The sequence below is a fragment of the Rhinatrema bivittatum genome, chromosome 7 (genome assembly GCF_901001135.1).
Source record: "Rhinatrema bivittatum chromosome 7, aRhiBiv1.1, whole genome shotgun sequence".
NCBI lineage: Eukaryota > Metazoa > Chordata > Amphibia > Gymnophiona > Rhinatrematidae > Rhinatrema > Rhinatrema bivittatum.
Window position 1 is genome coordinate 190,228,135 of NC_042621.1, and position 23,251 is coordinate 190,251,385.

At 43.3% G+C, this 23,251-nt stretch overlaps 1 protein-coding gene across 2 annotated transcripts in view; it reads right to left on the reverse strand.

Annotated features, from left to right (window-relative positions):
- Positions 1-617: 617 nt before the first annotated feature.
- SLC25A16 (solute carrier family 25 member 16) overlaps positions 618-23,251 on the reverse strand; it is a 49,565-nt gene continuing 26,931 nt past the window's right edge. For both annotated transcript variants that reach the window (XM_029609676.1, XM_029609675.1), the window contains 4 exons: positions 16,199-16,265; positions 14,832-14,994; positions 13,488-13,556; positions 618-5,656 (listed from right to left, as the gene is read on the reverse strand). In XM_029609676.1, the coding sequence (XP_029465536.1) occupies positions 5,500-5,656; positions 13,488-13,556; positions 14,832-14,994; positions 16,199-16,265 (456 nt within the window). In that variant the 3' untranslated portion in view covers positions 618-5,499. The remainder of the gene's footprint in view (positions 5,657-13,487; positions 13,557-14,831; positions 14,995-16,198; positions 16,266-23,251) is intronic.

Below are 23,251 nucleotides of genomic sequence, written 5' to 3' on the forward strand. Positions count from 1 at the left end.
TTGGCAACCTATTCCGCTACCATGTGCTTTGGCAAGTCCAGCACCGGAAAGAAGCCGACTCCCCAGAGACAGTACCTAATTGGACTAAAAGCAACAATCCCCATTGGTCACCGGAAGTAGAAAACACACCCAGGATGTGTGTTTGAACATTCCTATTGGACATTGTAAAAAGTTTAAAAGTCACGGACACACAGCTCCTCTCTGAGAAGCAGCCCTGAAAACACCGTTGTAATTTGCCTGCTCCTCCGTGGAACAACTTCCTCAATTTCTTGTTCCGCTTTTCTTTGTCTGTCTTTCTCTTAAATAAACTTACTTTTTAGATCAATCAGCTGCCTGAAGTTGCCTTCCTGAGTCCCGCTTACAAACAAAACATTTCTGAAAAGCATAGAGCACCCAGGGCATCCTGTTTCATTAACAAATACTACATTTTAATAAAGTATCAGACAACTCGAGGTTTTAAAAAATTTAATCAATTTACTCATCTAGAACAGCAGTATCAATAGCAAATTTTTCCCCAATATAAGTTGCCAAAATATTTCTAAGAATCTTTATTCAAACTATACAAGATATCTTAATTTAAAAAATGATATTTTATAAATTAGTACAAAAATAACCAGTATCCTGAAGTACATAATTCTTTATTAATCTTGTATCCCTAAAAATCCTGAGGATACAGGCTGAATTTTTTTTTTTTTTTTTTTAATTCTAGCTTTCAAAAACCAATTAAACCTAGGCCTTTATTCTCTATGCCCTCATTTTCATGTTGGGCCTTTAAATGAAGTTCCAAGAGCCTGATTCAAAGAAGGATAACTGGGTTCTTCTGGTATACTAAGAGCTCATGTACTCAAGAGCAATGAACTGCCACTTCAAGATCTCATGTACATGAAAACCCTGCTCTCTCAAGATGAGCACCTTAATCTGGGATCCAGTCAATTTTAACCTTCAACTATTTGAGTAGTGCACCACAGATATTTCCAAACACTTTCTGCACTGGCACAGCAGGATTTTTATTTACCAAAAGAGATCAAACCACAAAATAAGAACAGCAGATTTCGAGTTTTCTAGCAAATGTCTTAACCTGTGTGGGTATACTGGAACAGGGTGAAACTTTTTTTTTTTTACATGGCCCTACTCCATGTCTAACCATCTTTATTTATAACAAATTTTAAAATTCAAAATTATAAAACCCCTGATTTTATTTCTAATTTTGCATACTTTTTAGCTGAATGCATGTTCTTTAATTAGAATACAGACTTAGATGCTTAAGTTATTATACCAGCAGGAAATCAATAATGCAGTGTACACTATATACACAGAAAGCCCTTTTTTATACAGATACCCAAGCATGCACATGAGTATCTGTTCTAATACAGCCTTACTGGTGGCAAACCTTACAGGGTAATTCATCAAAATGAGTTATGGCGATAACACTTTAATGACTTAACAAAAATTGTTTAAAAATTCGGGAGTGGCATTCAATATAAGATTTTTCATATAACATTTCCTTTTTGGATATTATAACAACACTAATGCCATAACACATGTGATAACACTAGTGCACAGCACGAATGCAAATTTTTAGGAAGGGGCAGGATTTATGAAAATATGGGGCAATATCGCACTATTTTTAAACACCAGAAATAACTACACCTTTTTTTTTCTTGGCATTAAGTTGTGCAATATGCCCGAAATGGCCATAAAGCAATTTGTGATCACCTTGAATTGCAGTTCGGCCATTTCTGGGCTTGGGGAGAGAGCAAAATGAAATTCTGTACTATGTTATCTCGCCCTAGCTTGATGGTACCCTGTTATAGAGTCCATCAAGCTAGGGTGCGAGAACATAGTAGAAAGTCATCTTTGTGCGACTTTCCTCACTCCAAATGACTTCAAACCTTCGCCAAGGTGTACTGTGCTGTTTGTACGTCTCACTGTACATGAGAAACTGGCCCCTAAACCACCAACACCTCAAGCTGTAAGATGCCCCTCCTATAGAGATATAAATACTTGACTACTATAAGGGCCTTAACAGCGAGTCTCTGAGTGAGATGCGAAATAGGAATTATCGCAGGGCGTGAAAAGTTTACCACACCATGAGATACTAATAATGCGAGCATGGTGCAGTAATTCTAAAATTTCCATTAACATAACACCTGTGCTAAGAAAAAGGGGGCATCTATGTGTTATCACATTTTGATGAATCTAGGAGGTTAGTTTGGTAGAAAAGCTACCCATTGAACTATAAAAGTGGTCCCATCTCAAATAAAATGTAGTTTTATCAGGATTTAACTGGATGCTAAAAAAAACAGCTTGCTGGATCTTCTGATCCATCATATTTTCAGAGACATTACAAGAAAGGAAATATGCAGCCTATACACTTCTCTATTCTCCCTCTTCCCAGTTCTCACTTTTGTAAATTTAAAACAAAAACCTACATAAAAAGGAATCTTTTTGGGGGGTGGGTCTCTTTCAAATGTAAAGTTGTCCTGTGAACACATCTGGATTCTGCTATATAAATATCCTTCTTATCCCACACAACTTCAAGTAGCTTCGTCCTGGAGATTGGAAAATGAGCAGTAAAAAGCACAAGACATATCAGATTACTTCATTTAACTGTGCAATCCAATTTTACAGACTGCAGTGAAGGCAATTGAAAAAAAAAATTCCGATGTGCCTATGTATATATGAAACTATTTCTAGATCTCACTGAAGAAATGAGAGGATACCTTGCTGCATTTTAAGCATCAGTTTACCAAAGCTGGTCATCAGCACGATTGCTAAACACACACACACATAATAACCCATAGCTGCCTGAGGTCTATTTCCCTTACATTCTACAGTGTTTACAAAAGAGTCTTTAGGGACCCTTAAAATAGCTTTTAAGATGGGCGATATGAGTGGCAGAACACAAATCAAAGACATATTAAACAGAGCTCAGCAGCAATGATTCTGATAAGCATAAGGATTATTAAATTTGGCAGAAAACCAAATTTAAAATAAAGCCATAACTTTTCACCACCACCCTTCATGTAAGGGGACAAGCTGGTCCAAATATCCCCTCATTCCAGAAGCCCTGAGCACTTGTGGAGGTTATGAACTGGCATTACTGTGCACAAGGTACAGCCACTGTTACCACATCCAGTGTATAAACTGTGTTTTGATAAACTGCAGAATTCTGGTATATGGCCAATCACAACTAATCTAGCATCAAGATTTCTATTTTTGCCAGACATAAGGTTCTTTTAAAAGAGTACTTCCAATGCAGTCATATTTAGTGCTCTAAACCTGCAGGTCACATATGGCATTATACACTGGCAGTAACTATTGTTTGCTCTATAATCTGGGGCTAAGTACACACCAAATGACATCCCACTCTCCTCCAAATATTGTGCTAATTTCAGGCTGCATCAGTGTACCTCATACTCCCAACAGCATCTGTCTCAGTAGTCTTTAAACAGATTCTTGGGGATCCCCCTTCCAGGCTAGTTTACAGGATATCCACAATGAAGATGCATGAAATAGATTTACAAGCATATTTATTTGGATATCCTGGACCACTGATCTATATGAAAGGCACAAGAATGAAATCAGAGGGCAGCTGGGTATACAACAAGCAGAAATTAAACTATTAAAAATTAATGTTTTCATTAAGGCTGAATACTGTTGTTTTAGTGTTACACACTCCCAGGAAGCATTTTAACCCACAAAGAAATAGTCCATCGAATAAAGTTAATCCCTCGATGATAGCGAGTACTGAAGTTCTATTTCCAAGTAATCTAACATTCAGAGCAAATGTCAGTCAAATGACTTCAATGGGCACAAGACCAGTTACTCAAGGAGGGTGATTCTGGCTGTGCAAAACCACACAGAATTGGTTTCATATACAAGACATGCACTATATTATAGGCAACATACATTTAGATTTGACATGAACAGATTTAATTTTGTTCTATTTACTTAATAAATTAACATGGAAAGAACATTTCGTGCATAAGAATATTTCATAGGAGATGTACTGGAATGTGACCACACTGCATAACAGATTGCTTGATTTACACTAAAAGCACATGATCTAATGTATATCAGGGCGTGAGAGCTCTTCTCACTGGAGACTACTCTCACTCCCACTCTTCTCTAACACAAATACAAAACACAGAGGATTTTATTTTACAGACTGTTTTAAACTAATCTAATTATGAATACAATTCTAAACTCAGTCTAAATTGTCAGTCAATATTTCCTAAAATTGGGAAATCTTGAAAAAAAAAAAGTTTACAACTGTGACATTTTTTTTTAAAGTCCTTCTTACACAGAGAGAAAATGTTTTTTAAGTTTTAAATCAAAAAATAAAGCTACCTAAAAAAGTTGGTACTCAGCTTCTGTATGCCAGTTATTCTGTGCCTGATCTCATGTCTTAAATGATGTGGGCCTTTTCTGGCACTTCAGGTTTCCTCTGACCTTTATGCACCAACCTCCATTTCCTGCTGTATAAGCAGTTAGAGCTTTGTACTTTCTTCAATACCTGAAAAGCATAACTGCAGTCTATTGTCCAAGAGGACAAAAGGGGTTTTTTCTGTGCTATATGAAGTGATTCTAAGTTAGCCCAAATGCCCTTTTTCCTTATCAGAAGTCATTACACAAAAGTGACACCTTCAGGTTGCCTCTGTGTGTGACTGCTTAGATAAAACTGTCATGTACAGACAGAATCCAAATCCAGCATGTGTTCCTTCTTTCAAAAAAGAAAATGATACTCACCACGGTTAGGAAACTTAAGTATTAGCATTGCTGAAACTGTGTTTCACATAAAAGTCTGTCATTCTGCAGTGGTCCCACCATTTCACATGTACCTAGCTTGGGACAGTTTTTCTAATCTTTATATCCTATTAGAGGCATCTCAGATGCCACAGTACATTGGGGTTAATGTTTAACAAGTACAGATTAAAAAAGCAGCCACCGAAAATAACAGGAAGGACTACAAAAGCACTATTAACATTGAAGGTTGCTTGGGGGGGTTTTGTTCTTAACTTCACTGACCTAAAAACTTTGCTGTGTTTGCTTGAGCAAATACAGAAATGTCACACTGCCTTAAGAGCTGAAGTCACAGCAGGACATCCTTCCAAAGCTACAGTCCATGCACATGGCTGCGGAAATATGTATGCCTCTAACACCACTTCTAATACCCAAGAGATACCACCATAACCCCTGACAAAACAGAGAAAAATACCCACAAACCTCTGAAACCTACTATAACTTCTAAAATATTTGACAACCAACACCAAAAAATGCTTGCCATGCCATGACATGACATATTCCATGTGATCAGTCGGGCCACTGTGGCTTTCTGCAGCACCTTTGTTTCTAAGACTAATTCTTATTTTGGCTTTAGGTGATAAGGGCCTATGTTTCTCCTAGCACAAATTAAATTGTCGTGATTGGTGTTTCTGAAAAGGTAAGGTATCGAGCAGTATCTCCATGAGAGCATTTCCCTGTTTAAGGATCACATCAATTGAGGTGCAGAAGCTGCTTCATGAGCTCATAGGTAGTAAAAGCCACAGCCTGGGAGGGAATACAGCGAATGTAATTCAAAGACAAGCCACGGTAAAATCCTCTTCTTATCCCATGCTGCTTATAGACATGCTTCAACGTCTGAGACATAGTACTGAAAAATATCAGAAGAAAAAAAAAAGAGATTCTACAAAATCCATGAATACATGATCACACCACATGCTTATTTACACTGAATCTAAGAGATGTGTAACTTTTTTTTTTTCAAAATTTGAGACATATCAACTTCCAAACAATTTTTCCAACATTTATAAAAATTACAACCTAGATATTATGCATATATTCAAACATTCTTTTGTTGTATTTCCTGGCCCCCATTGATACACATTCATCTTCATGCATCCATCCACTCATAACCCTCATCTTTTGTAATACGGATCTTGTTACTTCCATCCCTATCAAGTTTACAATTGCAATGGTAACCCTATACCGCTCAAGGTTAAAATACTTTACAACAATAAGTGATTTTTTTTTTACTTAATTGAATACGTCCTTTCAAATTCAGTTTTTGAGACAGCTTAGAAATGTCCTTATATCTTTGAATCTCAAAATGTGCGGTTTGATTCATTCCAGGTTTTATATATTGGCACCATCTCCCCCTTCCATGACATAACAGGTTTTTTTGGAGAGTATCAAAGCTAACGCCTTAGCCCCTATTGTAGATATAACTTGTAATAAAGAGCAGTGAAAAGGTGGTGAAACACTGACATGTCACACAAGGTCAGTATTTTTATTCTAAGTTTTTTTTTACTTTTGAACATGAAAACGTTATAATTGTTAAGTATTGTACAATATTTCTGCTTCAATGTTATGCTTTGCTTTTGCTAGATAAACTGATGCTTCAGGCTAAATAGAAAATGCAGTTTTACCAAAAAGAACTGGGCTTCAGAGCACAGGAACTATATTTAGAATCAGTGTCAATGTAATTAGCTGCAGGCTCATTAGCATACAAAGCTAGGATTAACATGGAGAGCAAGAACAAATCTATAGAGCCAGATTGTTTATAGAAGAAAGCCAATCAGAAGTTGACAATTATGTAACCTAGATTTTCTCAATAGCTGTTGGCTCTAAGTGTTTATTTCAGAGAACCATAAAAGATGGCAACCCATTGGGATATGGAGGAGACAGTATAAGCCTGCTTGGCTGCTCTGTTTAAGGGAGACGAGACAAAATCAGGCCAATAAAGAAACTGTGTGCTCAGCCAAGCGCACCGTTTAGCACCCGTTTGGCTGTGCGTTTGATGCATGTTGATGAGCCTATTAGTTAGTCGCCTGGGATACTGAAAGAAAAATGTGTGGCTTGGCCGCACATTTTACACTCAGAAATTAATGCCTGCCCAAGGGCAGGTGTTAAAATCTAAGCAACCCAGAAAAGTGTACAGAAAAGCAGAAAATACTGCTTTTCTGTGCACCCTCCGATTTAATATCCTAGCGATATTAAGTCTGAGGAGCCAAAAATTAAAAAAAAAAAATTTTTTTTTTTTAAATCTGTCTGCCGGTCAGGTTAGAAAAAACAGATGCTCAATTTTACCGGCATCCATTTTCCTAACCCGTGGCAGTCAGCAGGTTCGAAAACAGATGCTGGTAAAATGGAGCGTCAGTTGCTGGACTCGCTGACAGCTACCTCTACCGCTAATAAGGAGGCACTAGGGATGCGCTATTGTCCCTAGCGCTCCCTTATTAGCGTGACACCTCATTTAAATAAAGAGTCACGTACCCAGGAGAGGTGCCTAGGCGCGTGTTGAGAGAGCGGGCGCTCAACACGGAGCACTGGCTCTCCCGCACATTTTACAGTAATCGGCCTGATTTTCTTTACCTCTGTTTCAAGCTTCACTAGCTGGCTGGCTCTCCCCCCTCTGCTCCAGAAAGGAAACTCGATTTGGGGCTCTTGTATTGCTGGGCTAACAGCAGGAGAAACTTTATAGTTAAGACTTAAAAATAGAGTTTAGATCAGGAATTAGGGTCCTTAGACTAGAAATCATATGGTTTACTTGGGTCAGACGAGGCCGCATGCAGTATAATTGGGTCTATAAGAAGATGCTATTAGATAAGTAAATCAGAACAGGTTAAACGTATAAAGGCACAGTGCTCAATTTTAGGATTAGGTATAATGAGAATTCTAGTATAATTGAAAAAATTGCAGCAGGTTAGTGTGAATATATTTTAACTGATTTAGTTTAAAGTGACCTCGGGGAATGTGATATTTTAGGTACTGCAGGTATTTTCCTATCCCCAGAGGGCTTACAATCTAACAGGCCGATACAGTAATGCGCGGCCACGGTTACCCTGTTTCTAACCTGCTTTCTACCCACAATTTGGCCGCGTAAGTCTAACCTGCGATTCACTATCTGTTTTTACCAATCTTTACCACTTCTTTAAATTGATGCATATCCCTTTCCGCCTGCAGCATGTATATGATATGTAAGCGATCGGATTAGCTATTCCCTCCCATACAGTAATGTACGGCCCGATTATCGCCTTTTTAACCAACTGTTTTGCCGGGTCTTTAACCCGCTAATCTACCGCCTATCCTGACCCTGGCGTTAGAGGAATGTGACAGCAATAGGCAGGCTCTGGTCAAATAAGTGGGTGGGTTGGAGCAAGCAAGTAACATGGTGTGGCCTGGTTCTCCTACGCTTGGGGATTGCCAGTCCTCTTTCCCCCCCCCTCCCGAAGCAAGGGGCAGGGTGAAAATAGACTCGACATGTTATTAAAGCAAATAGAAATTGTAACAAAAGTAAACTTACTGCAAGCTTCCAGCAGCCCCAGTCCTCTCTCCCCTCCTGAGGCGCCCCACCGCGGCTCCCCTGCCTCCCGGGGGCAGCCACGGAGCGCATGGCGTGACCTCGGGCGCCTTCGCTGCTTGAGCACCTACATTGGAAGTGCGTTCATGCACCTTCGCTGGTGGGGCTGCTGAGCGAAGGCGCATGAGCGCACGCCATGACCTGAGCGCCTATCATTTGAAGTGACAGGTACCAGCGCACCCAGGATATTGTATAGGCGCTGTATGGCGCTCTACAGTAAAATGGATTGCACTTCATGGACGCGGCTTGCATTTGCATGCCATTTAAATACTGTTTCGAGCGGTATGTGATCCGAACTGTGCGCGCGGCAAACAAGCAGGCGCCTGGCACTGCCGCACTTTTTCTTATGCGCCCTTACTGTATCGGCCTGTAAGTTTGTACCTGAGGCAATGGAGGGTAAACTGACTTGCCCAAGGTCACAAGGAGCAACAGTGGGCTTGAACCCTGGTCTCCTGGTTCGTAGCTCACTGCTCTAACCACTAGGCTATTCTCCTCCCTTATTTTCATGTTCTGTTTCTATATTTATGTTACATCTGTTTTCTGTGGTGGCCACAGCACTTGCGAAGGAAAAGAAAAAAAAATCATAATCCTGGAATAAGATAAAGACATGCTATAAATGCAGCTCCGTTAATAGTTAGAGAAATGCCTTATTGGAGACAAAATGCACTGTAAACAATTAACCAATAAGCTGGCTATTTTATCCAGATAAGGATAAAACTAGCAGATGGATGTCATGAAATATGAATACAAGTTATTTCATAGATTTAGATAAGTTTAAAGGTACCTAGGTACAGAGTAAGACACTGTGTGTTCGTGCGTGCTGAAGAGGCCTGTGAGATGTGAAAGTTTAAATCCTTACAAGCTCCTTCGGGTACTGAATGCTTGAAGCTGCTGTTCAGCATGAATGAATGGGCTCTCACTGTTGGAATCGGGCTACGTGTTTAAGTTGTCTTGAAAAGTCATGGTAACTTTGCGGAGGTGGGCACGACCCTATCAGTCTCGATAAGCTTGTATTGCGGGAGGTAGGATGTCTCCTCAAGCTATCTCCCCATCTGTGTAATAAGAACTTATTTTGCTTCAAGGCAGTCTTTACTGGTTTCTCATTATGCTTCTCAGAAATGAGTTAACATCCAGTTTGGAGAAACTTTTATCTGTCTCACTCTCTCTGATGCTTTCAGATGTTAATAGGGGAGGAGGGGTGTGATGGTGAGAACCAGTGCCTGCTATAATTGTGTAGGCAGATATTTAAAAAACCCACATTTGAATGCAGTTTGCAGCTGGCTGTATGATGCGTGTGATTGCAAAATGCCTGGCATTTTATGGAGCATCTGGAGTTCAGTATGGGAGTAGAGGACTTGGTGATTGTCTGTCAGGGCTGGTCGGGGAATACCAACTGAAAGCTTGTTTGAAGTGTAGTCTTCTCCCATGCAATATTACATATAAGATAAGATTTGGAAGCATTGTAAGAATGACTATTTATACAAACCTGACCCTCCATGTCAGATATTATACTAACAAAAGTACCGAGGCATGAAAGAGCTTCTAACCACTGTACGAGCTCCATGCTGAGATCCCACATCATAGTGGAAGGCTCAGTGATGAGCTTCGCCTGAAGCCTGCACAATATAAAGCACATGAAAGGCCCTCCTTTGACAGGCTTGCCTACCACATAGTGGGATAAACACTAATTTCTTCCAAGTGAAAGTGAATTGCAGCAGTTAAACAGATACATGAAAATCAAAAGGCATTTTAAATTGGTTTCAGACAAAAACGGGAAAAGATTCTTGGACCTTTTCTTGAAGTCATATATTAAGACCTTTTCTTTCTACACAATTGCTTCCCCTTGAAATCCCTTCTGGATGCCAGAGGAATAGAAGATATTATCACTAGGCAGACATAGGGGTTGCAGTGATAGAGAAGCTTCCTGATAAATGATCACTCAGAGCTTCCACTGAATATCTCAATCGATAGGATCCAATTCCTTCTCAGTATATATGTGGCCATGTAAACTGAATGATTCAAATAAAATCCCCTTCAAGACCTACCTAGGGTAAGAATATCCTGAGAGAAGTCCAGGAACCTCTCCAATAAGGAAACAACAATGCCCAAGGATTTTGCATCTCTAGAAATCTGAACTCCGCCCCGACCAGGGATCAGTGATTGTTCTAAACCCAGGTTCAGTCTGACCATCAAAACAAGACTCCTCACCCACATGCCATAGGACTTCAAGCCCTACTGCCAAAAATAGCCTTCTGTTATACAAGGTAGAACTAACATCTGTGTGGATAAAGACTACTTTGTCAGATAAACCCTCACAACTGCCAGGTTTACACTAATTGTCTTCCACTGAAGGAGGAAAGTGAATCCTTAAGCAACCCCATCTTGGGTATGGAGCCTGTTATGCAAGTTTCCAAACCCAAGAGGCATGCAGTCATGGTTAGGTAAGTTGTTCTAGACAACTTTGAATAAATCAGCCTTCAGGACAGTGCCTCTTTCATGGCTGAATGCTGAAGATGTTTAATATATGGAGAGGATGGAACCATTCATCCCTTAGCGATCAGCAGACAACTCTTCTGAAACAGTCACATGTTTTTCCACAGCAGATTTTTAAAATGTAATCTCCTTGTGTGGAAGAAAGACTAATTCTCCTGCTTGGGAGTGGATTCTTATTAGAAGAAATCAGCATCTCACAGTATTGGCAGCAATCTCTCACAACAGCCTCCAAGCAATGTCTTCCAATGTCTGGCTGTGCATCTGCATGAAGTAGCAGTGTGCGGTCTTCTCCCTAGATGGGTCCCTGAATCCAGCAGGATATAGAGAATGGTTCAGGTAGAAAGCAAAAACTCTCGAGCAAAATCCCCAGAAGGGAGAAAAACATCCGCTTTCGACAAGGAACTAGTTTAGTTTATTTAAAATTTATATACTGCCAATCATTATTTCAAAGCTGTTTACAAAGCAGTGGAGACATACATTATAAAATCAAACACAGTAAAACATAAGTATAAAAAACACAAAAACCCCCATTAAGGTGCTGGGGTACTAAAGTTTCCCTTAACAGACCTTAAATTAGTCCCATCCTGAAATGTAAGTTCTCAACTTTTTCAGGGTCAGTGGCATATATGTGATGGACGCCCTTCCCCCACCTGTGATGTAAATTGATGTAATACTGAGCAGCTACTAAATCATTTCTCAGAGCGACTGGGAAGAGTATTGAATAGCGAGACATTGCTTTTGACAACCCAATTAACCAAAAGACTCTGGATTTAGTTTAAAAAAAAAAAAAAAATTATCCCTCTTCACCTCCAAATATCTGGAGGTAAGGGCAACAAACCTCTGATCCGGCAAGTCCTCTACTCTCTATAAGAGTAAGGAACAGCCGTTGATAGGTGAGCAGACTGAAGGGCTCTCCTCTCTCCCTTCACTATAGTGCTCTACTGGCAATAGAGCAAGCAGCTGGTGACCTCTACACTATGTGTCACCACTGACAAATGTTTACCAGTATTGGGAACAAAATTGATAGCAGTCTAGCCAACTCTACTTTTCAATTCTCTAGCTCCACAACAAGAGGTTTTTTTTTTAGGAACTGCTCTGATCCTGTGCTTGTCTAACTGAAGGCTGTGCCATCCTCGGGCATAGCCCTAAGGGAACAGAGCTTGTAGTAGTAAAATGGTCTAGCCAACCCTACTTTTCTGGTTTTTTGTTTTCTTTAGCTCCATATAGAAGACCTGCTCCAATCCCATGGCTGATGAAAGGCTGTTCACTGAACAAATTAGTGTCACAATTGTTGATATTTGCATGGTGGTAGTAGTTGGAATATGATCTTCAAAAGAGAAACTAACATACCAAATTAATGAACAAAATTTTTTTTTATGACCATCATATTCGGGCAAAATGTGTTTAGTAGGTACACATTGAGTGTGCCACGCACATCTGATCGTTGCCACAGAATTTAAAAATCGGTCATTTTTTCAATTTTTTAGATGATGTGATGCTTAAAGTAATTCTATCATCTATTCATAATCAATTTCTTCACTTAACTTGTAAAGTTGCTTGATTTCCGTAGTCAGCCCGAAGAACTGATTTATCGAAGTTCAAAATGTAAAGACGCCAGACACTGTCCGTGTTTCGGAAAGCGGGATTCCTTCTTCACGGGGCTAGATATTTTAAAGTACAATGCCGGAATAACACCGGAGCTTTGGTCTGCTCCACTTCCTGCCTGTCTGCTGCCTGCCTTGATCCAGACTGCTCCATTTTCTCTTCTTCCAGGAGACCTTGCCCAAGTCCAAGCAGCCTGGGTCCTCACGGGCTTCCAGTGGTGAAGTTCCTGTTGGTCTCCTGGCTTCAACCTCTCTTCCGCTTCACAACTTTAGGACAACTCTTCGGATTCTCGTCTTCAGGAGACCGCACATAAGTCCAAGCGGCTCGGATCCTCAAGGGCTCCTCCCGGGGGGGATCTCTGGCTTCCAGTGGTGAAGATTCGGTTGGTCTCCTGACTCGATATGCCTCACAGCTACAACCTCCGGTCTCACACTGCGCCTTCATCATCCTTAGCCAGCTCAAGGGTCCACGAACACAATAATGCATGAGATAGATTTGCATACAAGTGAGGCAGTGAATGCACATTCATTGTAGATATCCTGAAAACCTGGCCTGATTGTGGACCTTGAGGACTAGAGTTGGCACTCCTGCACTTGTGCCCAGTGTCATATGGTGCTCAATGGCACCAGGCGGCACCCAACACCATATGATGGCACCATGGCATCTGACAGCACTCCATGGCTCGTTATCTATGCTCACATAGGAAAGACGCACAAATGTACAAGTGTCAACACAAAGCTGTTATCACAAGAAAATTAACTACACCTCACAGATACATAGTTTGGGGGGGGGGGGGGATTGCTGCATAACATGAGAAATTTAAGGTGCCCTACTTATTTCCAAAGTAATTTGCATATGATTAACGGCCCATGTTACCACAGCTCAGTACATCAGCCTCAGTACCATAATATCCACAACCAATCACACTCCATACAGAAGTAAAGCAACCTGCATCTAAACTGCTCCGTTAATACTATGAATACAGCTGTCCCTGTCAGTAAAACAGGAAAGAAAAATAACTTACAGGCACTTTTCAGAATCTGGAAGAACAGCAGCTAATTGCATTCGTCGACGAGTTACATCCAGTGGATAGCTGAAAGGAGTAAAAGATTTTAGTTTTAAGCAACTTTTAGATAGCTCAAATAGAAACATGAATAAAATTGTAAATTTGAAACCATAATTCTATACTCAAACCAGACTCTCTCTCCAATAAAAGCATACCACTGTTACTGCTCTTCACTGACATTCTCCGTCTCTAGAGCTTAAACGCTGTTCATTTTATTAAATGAGTAATTTCCATGCATGTGAAAGAAGTTTAGCCTTAGTTATAGACAGGAAGATACAGCAATGGAGGTACATGCATGCAACCCTGCCCCACCACCATCAGCTACTACATTAGTAGCATGGGATCCTGTCAGGTGACCTGGATTGGCCACTGGTGGAAACAGGCTACTGGGACCTCTGTCTGACCCAGTATGGCAATTCTTATAACTCCGAGAGACAGGTTGCTGCAGTCTGGGATTGTGCCTTATAAATAGCTCAATTAAAAAGACATCAATGTCAAGATGCCAACATTGCAGAGATCTGTGTAACCTGGAGACCTGTTTAATGCCTTGTCCCATGCCTCTCACAAAGCTAAATGTGCTCAACCTACACACCTGTAACATGAATTTGATTTTTGATCCCTGATAAGTTTTTTTTAAAAAGGTGCTTTTGATGTTTAACTTATTTGATAGCTACTTTCAGTTTTGTAAGGCATTTAGATTGTTTTATGGTCACCGAGTATGTAGTTTTGAGCTTCTGACATTTTAGAGACTCCAGTTTTTAAGCCTGTGTAGGTTGCTTTTTTTTTTTTAATTAGCTTTTGACTTACGTACACCACCTTGAAAACTATTTAGAAAGGCAGCTTCCAAATCAAATCAAAATAACCACCTGCCTACAAGCTGAATACACATACACTTCCAACACACTGCAATGAGCGTCAGAGTGCCGTTACATTGTTTTTAAAGCAATTCATTCTGTTTGAAAATCATAGTTCTTCTTTTCAATATTGCTGTATGCATAAGTGGCATCTCATACAAAGAATGACATGGATGCTCATGCCAATGTGACCCACCTATGACGATATCACAAAATACATTAGATACTTTTTAAAAGTATCAGAGAGACAGAATTCAGCATCCATGTTCAAGGAGGAGGAGACAAGTTATATAAAAAATGTGTTTATCCATGCAGGGTTTCCCCCCCCCCATTTTCTTTCAGCTTATTAGGCAATCAGTCTTGCTCAATCCTGCTTGGCCTCCTATTTGTAGGTCTCTCTAACACACAGCTCTTCTCATTAATATGGGTGTCTGGGTAGAAAACTTACGATATTGTCTGAGCTATAGCACCAGCTATACCACCACACAGCAAGTTCACATGAGTTTTCAAAACTAACACATCCGGGTTGTCCATAGATGGTTTTCCAAGTAGGGCAGGTGCATGGATGAGTCCAATGCTCTTCAGTGTCCCAAAGGTAAAAAACGAAAAACCTTACAAACAAAAAAAACCCACACACATTACACAAATGTGTCCTCTTAGTACAGACAATAAAATACCAAAGCTGCATCTTTGGCAGGCACAGAGGCATTCTCCAGCAGAACACATGCCTCAGCTTTTTAAAATGCTGACCGGATATCAAAACAGCTAGTTGATTTTGCAAAGAGATGCAGTACAATACACATAACACTATTCTCAGAACTAATTAGGCTGCAGAAGGTAAAATTAATGAAACTCACATCAGTTATGCATTACAAAAAGGTGTCTAACATTAGCATGTTTAGCATAGTTATGTATAAACAAAATGATCTGGATGTTTTATAGATGAATATGTATATATTCAGTGAACATGGTCACTTTACAAAACTTGCATGAAGTGTTTAATTTTCTATAGACGCAAGACTTTGTCCAACAGACTAATAAAATTTAAAAAAAACAAAACCCAAGCTCCATTTGGGTAGTCCAGGTACATTAATTTTTGTATAGTCATCAACAACCAGATAGCATTACTTTTTTTTTTTTTTTTTAAATAAAAAAAACCTCATGACCCCATAATCTACCCACCCCCTGGATACCACCTTCTTAGCCTACAACTGTCATGATCCAAAAACTGGGAGTCTCATTTCTTCACCTCTGTAATGTGCTACATTCTCAAAAGATTTTAATCTGCATTTGATTACATCTTGTGTCTAAGTTAAAGAACCAACTTATAAGAAAGGAAAGCCTCAGAAAGGAGCCCTATATGCTCGCTTGGATTTGGTTTCTACATCTGACAGAGAAAGAATGAGAATTCCAACAAAGTCAAGGGGGTTCCAATATAAGGGAACAGGCAGGATAAACAGTGAAAACTTCTAATGAAGTCAAAGAAAAACCCAGACTGACAAGGTGCCCTTTCGTAGAAATACATGAGGCAGCTTATTATTCATTTGCTTCAAACTAAACCTGGTGGCTATGCTACTAAACAGACAAAGCAGGCTAACTCTATGGGCAATTGGTCTTTATCTGCAGCTATGTTACTATGTTCTATGTTTAGGAAACATGAAACAAAATGGGTTGCATTCTGTAGTGAAATTCAGGCTTTATATGTTGCAGATTTTTGATGGGCCTGGGTCCATATCATTTCTAAATGTAGAACCGGTCTCCATTTAAACAGGTGGCATGCAAAAAGTGTCTCCCCAGGGATCCTGCAAGACGTACCTGCATAAGGAGCCATTCCCAATACGGTAGGTGTAAGCCCTCTGTAAAACCCTCGAAAGCCTCCTTCCTTTCATGGCACAAAACATAAGATGTCAAAATTTGATAAGTTTGCATTTAAGCTACAATGTTACAAATTCAGTTTACTTTACTACCTCAAGTACAAATGTTTAGGAAAATGTGAAGCAAATTTCGAAGCCAAGTCTAAAATAAATTCTCAGCTAAGTCAATGCTAGAGATTTTTTGGTATAAAACACGTACTTGTTTAGTAAAAACTTAAACCAGAGTTTTAATTTGCACAAAAATCAAATCCTAAATATGGTTTGTGATCAGCAGTGATGGGGATTACCTCTGCAGCCACACTGATCAAGTCTGGGCTGCTGGGGTGGCGGGGGCAGCCCAGTGGCTCAATGTGCTGGAGACCCGAGTTTGAGCTAGGAGTTGGCTTTAGTTCCACTCGGTAGCCCGAGATGCTGCAGAGGCAACACTCAGTCTCTCTGAAGAGGGAGTTTCAGCTATTACACAACAGACATCCACTGGGCCAAATCAGGGAACTGAAGTATTTTTGGTCTGTCTCTCTCTCTTCTGACATGACTGAGCTAGATATGGTAGGAGGGGGTGGGGGGGCCCCGGAATCTGGGGACGAGATGAAAAAAGTATTTTAAAATAAAGGGGGGGGGGGGGGGGGAAGAGTGTAAACCATAGGCAGTCGTAAAGACAGCCCATGGAACCACAACTGGTACACAGATGGCCAATTCCAGTCCTCAATAGCCACAAACAGGCCTGATTTTCAGGCTATCCTCAATGGATATGCAATAGATAGCTTTGCACTCAATGGAGGCAGAGCACACAAATCTAAAAACATTCATTGCAGATATCCTAAAAACCAGGTCCGTTTGTGGATCTTGGAGACAGAAGGCAGCCACCCCTGGCCTAGTAGAAACCCCAATTCTGAATTCAACAAGAAATTGTCAGGGCTGCTCTCTCATTCTAGTTCAACAAGCACTCAAGATTTGTAGGGCAAGAAAAACATTTGGTAAGGACAAAAAGAATCAATGTTAAGAGGGTAACACCAACCAGAAAGACCAGTTAAGAGGATGCATGAAATTCCCTAAACACAGTTACAGAATAGAAATATCTAAACACATTATGTAGGATTCTTATATTTTACAGAAACACAAAAACTAACAATTAGAACTACTTAAAGTGCAATGATTATCTCCTCAGGATTTGATAAGATAGAGGTACAGTTTAAGAAAATACAGCAGAGGGGCACATGTCTGCAAAAACAGCAAGTTTGCATACCATAACTAAGGTTCTGTGTAGAAAGCAGGATGAATTGGCCATAACAAGGGGTGACATCTGACAGCACCAGGCAAACCACACTGAGCTCAGTACAGTTTTTACTCTGAGTATTTTTAATAGTTATGGCAGGAACACTGCCTTGAGATTCCCTCAGTCCATTGTAGAGCTTAACTCGAGGTAGCAGATTCTTCAGGAAGGCGGTTGGGTATGGCTAACTCATTCTGCTGTCTATGGAGAATCCTGTTTACAGTAAGAAAACTCGCTTTCTCCATCAACATGCAATGGAGAAATTACTAACCTGATAATTTTGTTTTCCTTAGTGTAGACAGATGGACTCAGGACCAATGGGTATAGTGTACTCCTGCTAGCAGTTGGAAACGGATCAGATTTCAATCTGACATCAGCCCCTAGTACATATACCCCTGCAGGAAGTGCAGCTCTTCAGTATTCTCCTCGAAAAGCATTGTGGATATATGTGCGACTGACTAACTTAATGATTTAGTTAACTTGGATAACTTCTTAACTTGGTTAAACGTTAAAACTTTATTAATTTGAACTGGTTGATTGACTATAGCTGGAGACTGCAAGTGTACTCAACCGGAAAGTGTCGACACCCGACAGGGTGGATACCCTAGGTAAATGAAAACATGGCTTACCCTTGAATCATTTGAAAGACCATGCGAGACGGCAGCCAAGGGTGGGATGCTGAGTCCATCTGTCTACACTAAGGAAAACGAAATTATCAGGTAAGTAATTTCTCCATTTCTAGCATGTAGCAGATGGACTCAGGACCAATGGGATGTATAAAAGCTACTCCCGAACCAGGTGGGAGGCTGCCCATGACCCACTTAGTATTGCCCTTGCAAATGCCGCATCCTCCCGAGCCTGAACGTCCAGACGGTAGAATCTGGAGAAGGTATGGATGGAGGACCATGTAGCTGCCCTGCAGATCTCGGCAGGTGACAGCATTCTAGTTTCTGCCCAGGATACTGCCTGGGCTCTGGTAGAATGGGCCTTGACCTGTAGAGGTGGTGGCTTGCCAGCTTCTACGTAGGCTGCCTTGATGACTTCCTTGATCCAGCGGGCAATGGTTGCCCGCGAGGCCACTTCCCCTTGTCTCTTTCCGCTGTGAAGGACGAAATGGTGGTCCGTTTTTCATACGGGTTCGGACATTTCCAGGTATCTGGATAGGAGTCTGCCGATGTCGAGGTGGCGTAGACTACGGCCTTCTTCCAAATTCTTCAAGCCATCTGTCGTTGGTAGTGAGATGGTCTGGTTAAGATGGAAGTGTGAGACCACTTTGGGGAGGAAGGAGGGAACCGTGTGTAGTTGGATGGACCCCGGGGTGAGTGAGGAACGGCTCACAGCAGGACAGTGCTTGTAGTTCCGATATGCGGCGGGCTGAACACATCGCCAGCAAAAACACAGTCTTTAAGGTTAACAGGCAGAGGGACAGGCCTCGGAGGAGTCTGAAGGCGGTTCCCACTAGGAAGTCCAAAACGAGATTGAGATTCCACAGAGGTACCGGCCACTTTAGTGGTGGGCGAATGTGTTTGACTCCTTTCAAGAAACGCGACACATCCGGGTGAGAAGCTATGCGCTGTCTCCCTCGCTCTTGGAGCCATAGCATGACAATGCGGCCACCTGTACCTTGATGGAGTTGAGGGACAGACCCTTCTGTAGTCCGTTCTATAAGAATTCCAGGATCACGGGAACTGTAAATGAGTGTGGCTTGATGTGGTCTTTGCACCAGGCTTCAAATACTCTCCAGATCCTTATGTACGTTAGCGATGTGGAGAACTTGCGTGCTCTGAGGAGAGTGTCGATTACCGCCCCCAAGTATCCGCTCTCTCAGGCGAGCCCTCTCAATGGCCAGAGCGTAAGAGAGAATTGAGCTGGGTCCTCATGGAGGATCGGACCTTGTTGTAGCAAGTCCGTGTGTGTGGGCAGGGGTAGGGGGTTCCCTGCCAGTCTTCTTGGCCAGTCCGGAGCCACCAGAAGCACTAGTCCCTTGTGTAGGTGTATCTTGTATTGATTGCGCCCAGTATGGGCCACGGCAGGAAGGCGTATAGTAGGGTCCCCGGGGGCCAGGGCATAGAACCCTTGGGTCTGCAGTTCCCGCCTGCGGCTGAAGTATCTAGATACTTGGGCGTTTGATCTGTTTGCCAGAAGGTCCATGTCCGGTGTCCCCCACTGATCCACTATCATCTTGAAGGCTGTGGACGACAGCCTCCATTCTCCTGAGTCTAGACTTTCCCTGCTGAGGAAGTCTGCCGTGATGCTGTCTTTCCCAGCGATGTGGACGGTGGAGATCTCCTGGAGGTTTGCTTCTGCCCACGCCAACAGGGGGTCTATTTCTAGGAACACCTGTTGGCTTCTGGTTCCCCCCTGCCGGTTGATGTAGGCCACTGTCGTGGCATTGTCCGACATTACTCTGACCGCTTTGTTTCGAAGTCTGTGAGCGAACTGCAGGCAGGCTAGTCTGACTCCCCGCACTTCTAGGCGGTTGATGTTCCATCCCGCCTCTTCTGCGTTCCACTGCCCTTGGGCGGTTAGCTCCTCGCAGCGTGCTCCCCATCCTCAGACTGGCATCTGTGGTGAGTAGGGTCCAGGTTGGGGAGGATAGTCTTGATCTCCGGCTCATGTGGCTGGCCTGCAGCCACCACCGTAGCTGGGTCCGAACTCTGCCCGGGAGTGATAGACGTATGGTGTAGTTCTGGGACCGTGGGCTCCACCGTGATAGGAGTGAGCGCTCTAGGGGCCTCATGTGGGCTCACGCCCATGGCACAACTTCCAGTGTGGATGCCATCAGCCCGAAGACTTGCAGGTAATCCCATGCTGTGGGACGAGGATCGTTCAGCAAGGTTTGCAGCTGGTTCCACAATTTTGATCTCCTTGTGGGGGTCAGGCTGACCTTGTCCTCTTTGGTGTCGAATCGGACTCCTAGGTATTCCAGTGACTGTGAGGGCTGAAGGGAACTTTTGTTTGTGTTGACTACCCATCCTAGGCTTTCCAGTAGAGTTATGACTCTGCTGGTTGCTTGGCGGCTTTCCTCCGGTGACTTTGCTCTGATCAGCCAATCGTCCAGGTAAGGGTGAACAAGGATTCCTTCCTTACTCAGTTTTGCCGCCACCACCACTATTACCTTGGTGAACGTCCAGGGTGCTGTGGCTAACCTGAAGGGTAGTGCCCGGAACTAATAGTGACGGTTCAGGACTTTGAAGCGTAGGTAGCGCTGATGTTCCTGATGAATGGGGATGTGCAGGTAGGCCTCCGCAAGATTGAGGGATGTGAGAAACTCTCCCGGTTGTATCACTCTTATAACGGATTGTAGGGTTTCCATGCGGAAGCAAGGGATCCTGAGGTGCCGGTTGACGACTTGAGGTCCAGGATGGGCCTGAATGTTCCCTCTTTCTTGGGAATGATAAAATAAATGGAATAATGGCCAGTATTTAATTCCTGTGGAGGCACTGGGGTTATGGCCTCGAAGGCCAGTAGTCTGGACAGTGTAGCTTCCACTGCTGCCTTCTTGGAGGAGTTGTGGCAGGGGGACTCCACGAACTTGTCCGGAGGGGTTTGTAGGAAATCCAGGTAGTACCCCTCCCGAATGATGGCTAGGACCCACTTGTCCGAGGTTATTTCGACCCATCTGTGGTAAAATAGGGCTAGTCTGCCCCCTATGGCTTCTTCCCTTGGATGGGTCGGCTGAATCTCATTGTGGGGTGCGGCTGGGGCCCATACCCGAGCTGGCTCCCCTCTTGTTGTGCTTGGTCCGAAAGGACTGGTTCCTGCCCATAGGGTGGGGCGCTTGATAGTTGCTCCTGTAAGGATTGAAGCGCTGCGAATTTCTGACCCTAGAGGACCTGGGGAAAAGATGCTGGTTTCTCTTCGTCTTATCTTCCGGTAGTCATGGCAATGGGGACTCGCCCCATTTGTCGGCCAGTTTCTCTAGTTCGCTGCCGAACAGGAGGGATCCTTTGAAGGGCATCCTTGTGAGGCGCGTTTTGGAAGATGCGTCGGCCGACCAGCTTCGGAGCCAGAGTTGCCTCCTGGCAGCCACCGCAGATGACACTCCTCTGGCCACTGTGCGCACTAGGTCGGAGGCAGCATCCGCTAGGAATGATACTGCTGGTTCCATGTCTTCTCCCGGGGTGTTGTTCCTGGTTTGTGATAAGCAGGCACGTGTCACTACGGTGCAGCAGGCCGCAATTTGTAAAGACATAGCAGCAATGTCAAATGACTGTTTGAGGATGGACTCCACACGTCGGTCATGGGCATCCTTGAGCGCAGCTCCTCCCTCTACTGGGATAGTGGTGAGCTTAGAGACCGCACAGATCATGGCATCCACTCTTGGGCATACAAGAAGATCTTTGTTTGCTGGGTCCAGGGGGTACAGGGCTGCCAAGGCTCGTCCCCCTTTGAATGCGGACTCCGGAGCATTCCATTCCAGGTCAATCAGCTGCTGCGCTGCTTGTAACAGAGGGAAGAGGCGAGAAGTCTGTCGAAGACCCTCCAGCAGGGGGTTCGGTTTAGGTTCCCCCGAAGTACCTGGGCCCTGGATAGCGAGCTCCGTCAGACATTGATTGACCAGGTCCGGGAGCTCGTCCTTTGTGAAGAAGCGTCTCATGGTTCGGTGAGGCTCTGTCTCCAGGGGGGGGAGCTCCCCCTCTTCTAGGGGTTCGGCTTCCTCCTCAGAGATGTCCGAGTCCCCATAGGTGGGGCTTCTGGGTAATGGGAGCCTGTGCCTAGGTCTTGAAGGGCCTGGGGCATGTGGGTCCTCCTGTGGAGCATGTGGCTGGTCAGCCAGAGGTTCAGTTTGCATTTGAACAAAGGCATGAAATCCCCTTGAAGAACTCCACCCATGATATCGACGCTGGATCAAAGCCAAGGGGTGCTGGTTCCTTGGGGGTCCCCGTCTGTGGGGGGGGGGGGTCCCCCGGGCTAGGTCCGGAGTGCCCCCTGAGGAGCTAGAACTCTGCCCTGGGTGGGACTGGCCCTGAGCTGGATCTCCCAGGGCCTCCTCGTACTGCGCGCACAGGGCGTTGACCTCCTCGCTTTGTGCGGCATGCTGGGCAGAGGCCTTGCGCTTTAATTTCTGTTCCTGGGGGTGCTATGGCTGTCGGCGCATAAATCTTATGCGCGCCGGTGCACTTAAAATGAGCATGTAAGTTGTGCACGTGGCTGTGCCGTAGATACGCGCTCGGCTCTGTGCGTGCAAGTTATGCGCGCAAGGATTTATGCGCGCGCAAGTCTATGCGCACAAGTGCTTTGTGCGCCTGACTCGGAGATGTGTGCTCTGAGGCGAACAGCGCGGCGAATAGGTCAAGATGGCTACGGCAAGCACGCGGACAATATGGTGACCCCCTCGGAGAGTCTCCATGTGGGCAGATGCATTGAAGATTTCAGGTGGTCTATGCACCTATGGCACCAGGTTCTGATGCTTCTTGAAGAGAGGGTGAGTGTCTCCAGTCAGTGCGTCAGGGTCCGGGGTCCATTACTGGTTAAAGCCCTCAAATGGTCCGAAGCTCAACCCTTCCTCAATTCCCAGGCTGTGCAGGCCACAGGAGTAGGGTGGGCAGTGAAGAGGGGTGGTGGGAAGCCCTAGAAGAGGAGCCCCTGTTCAACTTACTGACCATCATGACAAAGAGCTCCATTGCCTCCAGAGCTCTGATTATTTATTTATTTATTTATTTATATGTATATATATATATATATATATATATATATATATATATATATATATATATATAT